The 9,389-nt window shown below is 44.5% G+C and overlaps 1 protein-coding gene across 1 annotated transcript; it reads right to left on the bottom strand.

The window, feature by feature from the left end:
• Nucleotides 1–3: 3 nt before the first annotated feature.
• Nucleotides 4–9,317, bottom strand: LOC140455627 (uncharacterized). The gene is made up of 2 exons (XM_072550569.1): nt 9,211–9,317; nt 4–2,886 (listed from the first exon to the last, which is right to left on the bottom strand). The coding sequence occupies exon 2, from the start codon at nt 2,321–2,323 to the stop codon at nt 1,043–1,045; it is 1,281 nt and encodes a 426-aa protein (XP_072406670.1). The 5' UTR covers nt 2,324–2,886; nt 9,211–9,317; the 3' UTR covers nt 4–1,042.
• Between the last annotated feature and the right edge of the window lie 72 nt (nt 9,318–9,389).

Genomic DNA, 9,389 nt, shown 5'->3' with positions numbered 1-9,389 from the left:
AGGTTTGATTAAACAACAAACTTTATAGTACAAAGTTAAAAAAAATTGACAATATTGACGTAAATTACATTCGAACATCCAACATTAACATGAGCTAAAAATGTGACATAGAGAGATCAATCAGAGGTCATCAATAGCAAATGAAAACAAGATAGATTCCTCAGAAACCGCACCAAATGTTAATGACACAGTGGGTCATGAAATCTAACTAAAGTTTACAAAGATTTCCAATTTTGTCTCATTCAAAGTCCGAGATTTAAAACTTTAAAAGGCCACTCTGTGACAGGCTGCGTCAACTACAGCTCATATGCTGGAATGTCACCCTTCTTTCTGAGACTTCACTTCCCAAGCTTCTTGAAATTGCACTCGAACTCTTCTTCATGGGCACAACTCCAGCTTTCTTGCAGACAGACAGCAGCTTCACTGAGCAAGAGTGAAGCCTTTCTAACCACTGATTATCTGATTACTTTCTTGGTCAGAGTGACAATCAGTGAGTGACTTGTACCTGCACTGGAAGGATACTGTGTTTATACAGGAACTTCTCAGATATATCTATATCTTCACATGGTGATGTTTAGTGATTTGGTCAAATATTAAATTGACCTTCTTGAAACAATTGGCCTGATGGAAGGAGAGGTTTGAGATAGACAATGCTTTGGAACAACAGCCCTCCGTGTTAGCACTGTGTGAACACAGGCAGCCCTCAGTGCAACAGAAGAGGTGATTCAGCTCCAAGACCATGTTAAGACGTTGGTATCTGGTGAGAGAGGAAGTGGGGGTGGAACAATCCTGAAACAAATCATACTGGAAGGGTTTTTCTCCTGTGTGGGTTCATTAATGTTCCAACCAATGTGATTATCAAAACAATTTTACGACAAAACTCACATACGAGACTCTTCCATGTGTGAGTGTATTGATGAATCAGGAGGCATGCTGACTATATGAAAGCCTTGTCACACACTTCACACCTGAAGGGTTAATCCCCTCTGATTCTAGATCCTCTCATGGAGCCAAGTTTCCATGATGCCAAGAACCATTTGTTTTAAACCTCACATTTGAGGGGTTCTTTCCCTGTGTGAATCCTCTGGTGCATCAGGAGCCGCGTAGATGTTGGAAAAGCTTTAACACAAACCTCACATTTGAAGGGTTTCTCCCCTGTGTGGATTGTCTGATGGACCAAGAGGCTTGATAACTGAGTAAAAGCTTTGCTACACACCTCACATGTGAATGGTTTCTCCCCTGTGTGAATGCGTTGATGTACGCAGAGATTCGATGACCGTGAGAATGCTTTGTCACATACCTCACACTTGAATGGTTTTTCTCCTGTGTGAATACGCTGGTGTATGCGGAGGGTCGATAACTTTGAGAATGATCTGTCACACACCTCACAGGTGAGCAGTTTCTCCCCTGGGTGAACTCTCTGGTGTGCCCGGAGTTGGTGGGCAAGGACATTGGTCAACTTTGAGAATGACTTGTTGCACATCTCACAAGCGAATGGTTTTTCTCCAGTGTGAATGCGTTGATGTACACGGAGGTTTGATGTCCGCGAGAATGTTTTGTCACACACTTCACACTTAAATGGTTTCTCCCCGGTGTGGATGCGTTGGTGTGCACGGAGATTTGACGACTGCGAGAAGGATTTGTCACAAACCTCACATGTGAATGGTTTCTCTCCTGTGTGGCGATGTTGGTGCTCAAGCAGTGTGGATGAATGCGAGAATGATTTGTCACAGACCTCACATGTGAAGGGTTTCTCCCCAGTGTGAGTGCGTTGGTGAGCACGGAGGTTTGATGACATTGAGAATGATTTATTACACACCTCACATGTGAATGGTTTCACTCCAGTGTGAATACGTTGGTGTCTGCGGAGGTTTGATGATATTGAGAATGATTTCTCACATACCTCGCATGTGAATGGTTTCTCACCTGTGTGAATGCGCTGGTGTTCGAGCAAAGTCCATGACTGTAAGAATGACCTGTTACACACCTTGCATGTAAAGGGTTTTTCCCCTGTATGAATGCTTTGGTGTTTGCGCAGATTTGAACACTTCAAGAACGATTTGTTGCATACCTCACATGTGAATGGTTTCTCCCCAGTGTGGATGCGTAGATGACTGCGTAGGTTCGATGATGTTGAGAATGATTTGTTGCAAACCTCACACCTGAATGGTTTCTCTCCCGTGTGGATACGATGGTGTTCAAGGAGGGTTGATGAATGCAGGAAAGATTTGTCACAAACATTGCACTTCAATGGCTTCCTCCCAGAGTGAATGCGGTGGTGTTTCATGGGCTTCAAAGACGGCCCAAACGCTTGGTTGCTCATCTCACACTTCAGTACGTTCCCTTCTACGGAGATGCCTGAAAAAGGTACACCTTGTAAATGAGGAAATCTCACGGCCTCAGATTTCAGCACTGTATTCACAATGTTTGTGTTGTACCACGTCTAAACAATTGATTAAAAACAAATGGGTCTCTTGCGAAATGATGGTGTGTACCTACGTCTGAGCTAGGAAGTCAGGCTTCACCTGCACCAGAATATGGAATAATTTCTTTGAATGGTTTATTTAGAAAATATCGAATGGATGATTGAAGCTGTCATCACACTTGGAGCCACTCACACTTCTCCCAGCCTCACCCTGATTGAACACCCACATCCGAATCTTAGAAAGGTTGGTTCTGATGGAAAGCGCCACATCATTGACCAGTTTCAGGTCTGATCATATGTCAAAACTCCCCTGACCTTATTTCCAGAGGATGGTTTCATTGCCCAACTTGAGCAATGCTGTGAAGGTACTGGCTGTCTTCCACAGTTGTGCAGTTGCTCCTTGGGTCTATCTGCTGTGTTTATCTTCTCTGTAATGTCTGGTGTAGTACAGTGCAATCTTTCTGTAAAATAGGAAAAGGAAACATGATTTCCTCCTACAACCTCTCCTCATTTGCTGAAGGACTGACTCCTCAGTGACAGACTGTTCCACAGTGTGTGTCAGTCTGCTATTCCCTGTGTGGGGGTATCAGATAAAAGTACTTCCTTTTTCTTCACTTTTCTGTGACACACCCACTGTTTCCAGCAGGGACACTGGATAGAGACCAGGACTGTTCTCCCTAGAGCATTGGAGGCTGAGGGGTGAGCTTATAGAGGTTTATAAAATTATGAAGGGCATGGATAAAGTAAATAGACAAGGTCTTTTCCCTGGGGTGGTGAGTCCAGAACTAGAGGGCATAGGTTTAGGGTGAGAGGGGAAAAATTTAAAAGGGACCGAAGGGGCAACTTTTTCACACAGAGGGTGGTGTGTGCATGAAATAAGCTGCCAGAGGATGTGGTGAAGGCTGGTACAGTTACAGCATTTAAAAGGCATTTGGATGGGTATATGAACAGGAAGAGTTTAGAGGGATATGGGCTAAGTACTGGCAAATGGGACTAGATTAGGTTAGGATATCTTGTCGGCATGGATGAGTTGGACCGAAGGGTCTGGTTCCGTGCTGTACATCTCTGTATGACTCAATGACAAGACAATGTGGCTACTTCACCCAGACCCCATCTTCCCAGGCACCAGGAGGACAAAGGAAAAGACAGTTGGGTGAAGAATAAAACGAGCTCTTGTTTCAGTATGATCTCAATTTGTGTTCGTAAAGACCAGCTTTTGCTACAGAGCATATCTTTAATGTAACAAACACATAAAATTTAAGACATTTTGAAATATGTTTTATAAAATCAAACGAAAACAGAAAATGTTTAGATTGTCCTAAGTCTTTTTCCAAGGGTAGTGGTGTCCAAAACTAAAAGTCATAGGTTTAAGGTGAGAGGGGCAAGATTTAAAAGGGATCTAGGGGGCAACATTTTCATAAAGAGGATGCTGCAAGTATGGAAGGATCTGCTAGAGGAAGTGGAGGAGACTGGTACAATTATAACATTTAAAAGGCACTTGGACGGGTGTATGAATAGGAAGGGTTTAGAGGGATACAGGCCAAGTCCTAGCAAATGGAACTACATTAATTCAGGATATCTGGCTGGTATGGACAAGTTAGACCGAAGAGTCTGTTTCCATGTAGTACATCTCAATGACTCTATAAGTGTTTTGGTGGTCGTGAAAAGCTCTATTTAAATAAAACCATTTTTCTTGTTTTCTGAAGTTACACAGCTAGGGTGGCAGGCGGTCTTGCAAGGATTTGTAAAAGACAGGATACATCCGGATCTCAACACACCACAGAGAACTGACCATTTCCAGCCCCTAGGATAATAACCAGCTCCCAACACACCCAAAATATACATAACTTAATAGAAAATCAACAAGAATCATCAGACACTTTGCACTCCCAAATAATGACACCTCACCTGCTCATATTCAGGAATAAGCTATCAACAAAACTCAGCCTGGAAATCAGAGGGAAATGCTTCCAATAAACACACTCAATATCTAACACACAGCTCCAGTCAAACAGTTCAGCACAAAGGACCGAGTAAACAGCTCTCTCAGCTGGATCTTCTCACACAGTATAAGGGACATTTCCACCCCTGATTACCCACAGGATAGTCAGACTGCCTGAAGATTGGTGTGGATATTATGGGATACAATTTGTATAAAAGCTGCTCCTTCACTCACCATCTCCTCACTTGGTTTTCAGTCCCTATAGGAAGTGAACCAGCTCTGGAAGAGGAAGAGGAGACAATGGGCAGAGTGGGTGGGCTCTCTGATTGACGTCTCTCACAGTCAATCCAAATATTTCTGGAGCAACATGAGTTTCCTGAAACTTGGGAAACTGACCGCGGAAAGGGAGGTGACTTTGAGCAGCAGATCAGGTGGGGATTTAAACTTGTCATTGTCCCATCTGAATAAAACCTCACTTATTGCAGCTGCTGTCACAGTTCCCCTGGTAAATGAGAGAGATTTCCAATGTGGGAATAGCATTCTTCATGCTCGGAGGTTTCAAACTGACAACATCAGTGTGGAATGTGTATCCTCAGACGTCTTTGACAGCCAAAGCAGCGATGATAGCATGCAGTGGTGGGATCAGCAGGTGCACAGGAGAACGGGACAAATGGGACTCAATGGAACCTATGAGGGAAAAGGAATAGAAGGATCTGCTAATAGGGTGAGATGAAGAGGAGGTGAAACATAAATACCAGCATAGACCACTTGGCCTGTTTCTCAGTAATTCAATAAATATAACTTTCTGTGGTTGGATTTGAATTTTGAATCTCTGGATTGATAACCCAGCACCACAGCAATTCAACCATCGTACGTGGAGATGCATTTATTGAAATGTCTTTTAGAATATTTTTTAAAGATTTCACCTAATGGCCTCAACCTTTCCCAAAAGCCTGGGCTTGGATTTAATAGTCTTAGGGCGTGCAGTCTGAGTGCAGTATATCTAATTTCCCAGGATAAACCAAGAACCCTTCAATCAGCGCCTAACATATCTTGCACAGTATGCTTTCTTCAAATAATTCCAGAAATCAAGGGGAGAAATTTCCACTAAATAAACATTTCTCCATTTTTTAAATATTCAATACTCTAAGGTTAGCTGGTGTTCACTGATATTTGAGCTGACAGTGAATTGATAACCCATTTTTCACTCCACCCTGTTGTCTTTTCTACTGACCTCAGAGCACCTGGGAAGATGGCAGTCTGGGTGGAGGAAAGAAAGTATCCTCCTTGTCTGTTCCAGGTCAGCACAGGTATTCAGTTTCTTAACATCTGCTTTATCATTTGTAACAAGACAGCTTCATGGAAGGAAAGTGTGAGATGATCACAGTCACTGATGCTGGAGAAACATCAACACACTCACACAGGAGAGAAACTACTTACCTGTGAGGTCAACAAGAAATTATTCTTACATTCAGTAGCTGTGAAACGTTTCAGAGAACATCTCCAGGACATCCATGCCACCCAACCCCAACCCCCCGTGGCCGAACACTTAACTCCCCCTTCCACTCCGCCAAGGGCATGCAGGCCTGGGCCTCCTCCACTGCCACTCCGTTTCCACCTGATGCCTGGAGGAAGAATGCCTCATCTTCCACTTCAGGTCCGCCATCAATATGGATTCCATCAGTTTCCTCATTTCCCCTCCCCCCAACTGACCCCAGTTCCAACCTTCCAGCTCAGCAACATCCTCATGAACTGTCCTACCTGTCCATCTTCCTTTCCACCTATCCACTCCACCCTCCCCTCCAACCTATCACCATTACCCCCACCTCCATCTACTTATTGCACTTCCAGCTACCTTCCCCCCAGCCCCATCCCTGAGGCTCCCAGCCTCATTCCTGTTGAAGGGCTTTTGCCTGAAATGTCGATGTTCCTGCTCCCCAGATGCTGCCTGACCTACTGTACTTTTCCAGCATCACACTCTTGACTGCAGACAATACAGTTGAGTTGCCATGCTGCTGGATTAAGAAACTAGAGGTGAATTTAACTCCATCATGGAAAGTTACATGGAACTACAGTCAGAAACAGGCCATTCAGCCCAACTGGTCCATGCTGGTGTTTGTGCTTCACACCAGCCTTCTTCCACCCTCTTCATCTCACCCTATCAGCAGATCCTTCTGATACTTTCTCCCTTAAAAACATCTTCTTCACCATTATCACTCCACGTTGTGACATTAATTTTTTTCTGGAATACGAACAAAATAAAATATTAAATTTTAAACTTTGTTTTGAAAAATGTTACCTTTCAGGGAAGACAGCGTGGCACAACTGCTTCGTAGGGTATCTCCAGTCTGACACAACTTAGGTGTTTCTAAACTGCCCTCTTAAGTGCTCAAGCAAACAATAATAAACAATCAGTACAAAATCCAGTAATAAGAGTTAAAAATCACACAACACCAGGTTATAGTCCAACAGGTTTAATTGGAAGCACACTGGCTTTCGGAGCGCTGCTCCTTCATCAGGTGATTGTGGAGGACACAATTCTAAGGCACAGAATTTATAGCAAAAATTTGCAATCGAGGATAAAGCGGATGAGTTGTAGGATGGTGTTTGGAGATTGGCAGTTGTTGGTGTTGAGCACTGAGGCTGTTGCAGCGATGCCATCATTGTGGGGGATGCTGGTGTAGAGTGCTGAAACATCCATTGTGACAAGGAATGTTCCCGGTTCGACTGGTCAGTGGGTGCTGAGTTTCTGTAAGAAATCCATAGTGTCACGACAGAAGCTGGGGATCCCCTGTACAATACGTTTTAAGATTCCTTCAACATAGCCGGAGAGATTCTCACACAGGGTCCCGTTGTCTGATACGATGGGACGTCCTGGTGTGTTGGGTTTGTGTACCTTTGGAAGGCAGTAGAAGTCGCCTACACGAGAAATACGTGGGATGAGGGTGCATAAGGAATTCTGAAGGACTGGATCCAAAGTTCTGATCAGTATGTTTAATTCACGGGTGTGTTCCTTGGTCGGATCAGCTGGTAGTTGCCTGTAGGTGTTCCTGGTTGTTCAGGTGTTGGTATACTTCCTTGCAGTAATCTGTTCTATTCTGAATGACAATGGCTCCTCCTTTATCTGCTGGTTTAATGACAATGTTGTGAATAGTTTTGAGAGCCTGGATGGCATTGCATTGTGAATGGGTGATGTTTTGCTCTACCTTGTGGGTACGGCTGATGAATCTGGCATTTATGTATTTCTTGACGGTTTGAGCGTACATGTCAAGCCCAGGGCTGTGGCCCTCCGGTGGGGTCCAGGTTAACACCTTCTTTTGTCGCTCCTCTACAGATCCCTGTGATGAATGTTCCAGTTCATCAGTGGGCTCAGTGGGATCACTGCTGGCACCTTGAAAGAATTCACAGAGTCTCATTCATCTGATGAACTCCGCCATGTCTGCTGCAAGAACCAACAGGTCCATTTTGGTGGTGGGACAGAACATGAGACCCCTCAGGATGCCCTGAGGCATGGTACATTGGAGAAACCGAGCAAAGGCAATGACAACAGATGAATGGGCACCGCACAACAATCAACAGACAGGAGTGTTCCCTCCCAGTTGGGGAATACTTCAGTGGTCCAGCACATTCGACCTCGGACCTTTATGTGATCATCCTCCAAGGTAGCTAAGTTCAGTACCCACAGGGAAGGCCTCAACCGGGACCTTGGGTTCATGTCACATTACAGGTGACCACCATTGCACTATACACACACACAGGCACTCCTATACACAGACACGCACACAGACACTCAGACACACCCTTACAGACACACACACTCACACATGCATCCTTTCAGAGACTTAGACCACTCTACACTCATGCACACACATATGCACTCTCTCTCACAACCACTCCACCCCAGACACGCGTGCACACACTCCCACACTCACATATGCACCCCCTCAAAGACTTAAGACACTCTACACTCACTACACACACATATACACACTCTCTCACACTCACAACCCCCAACCCAGACAGACAGACACACAAGAACAAAGAACCACATGCACACATATATTTTGTGGGGTGAATTTGTACTTGCAGAGTTACATTGTACTTTGCTCAAAAACTGCATGAATTCATGTAAAACTCTGTTATCTCATTTTTTAGATTAGAATCAATCTAAACATCATGGTTTAGACAGAGAACACAGGGGGCTAACACCACCAACATATTGTCCAGCTAACATCAGTTGTTACAGATAACCTGAGAATGCAACTTTTAAAAAAAGGTTTTGTGATTTACACATGAAAGGAGTGAAACTATCGTGGTATTCGAACAGAAGAAAGACTCAACAGGTATTTTTCAATGTATAATTTCAGTTACATCACACTGTAAATTTTTGCTATAAATTCTGTGCCTTAGAATTGTGTCCTCCAGTATCACCTGATGAAGGAGCAGCGCTCCGAAAGCTAGTGTGCTTCCAATTAAACCTGTTGGACTATAACCTGGTGTTGTGTGATTTTTAACTTTAAAATGTGTTGCTGGAAAAGCGCAGCAGGTCAGGCAGCATCCAAGGAACAGGAGAATCGACGTTTCGGGCATAAGCCCTTCTTCAGGAATAAGCTCCTGCTCCTTGGATGCTGCCTGACCTGCTGCGCTTTTCCAGCAACACGTTTTTAAGCTCTGATCTCCAGCATCTGCAGTCCTCACTTTCTCCTAGTTGATTTTTAACTTTGTACGCCCCAGTCCAACAGCGCCATCTCCAAATCATCAGTAATAAGAGGGAGGTCAGAGTAATCCGGACAATCCCGACATTGTGTCAGAATAAAATGGAAGAGGAAAGAGGCTGCGATACCGTTTACTTGGCGGGGCTGCCATTTTCAGGGGCGCACCTCCAGCTGACAGCCGCTGGGGCTCGAGCTCTCACATTCGAATTCCCGAAAGATCGACGCCAACCGTCTGTGCGCGGATCAGAACTACAACTCCTGGCATGCACCGCGAGCTCTCCCCCCACCGCTCCCCGATTCTATGCCG

The sequence above is a fragment of the Chiloscyllium punctatum genome, chromosome 30, assembly GCF_047496795.1.
Source record: "Chiloscyllium punctatum isolate Juve2018m chromosome 30, sChiPun1.3, whole genome shotgun sequence".
Taxonomy (NCBI): Eukaryota; Metazoa; Chordata; class Chondrichthyes; order Orectolobiformes; family Hemiscylliidae; genus Chiloscyllium; species Chiloscyllium punctatum.
This window is presented reverse-complemented; position numbering and strand designations above follow the sequence as displayed.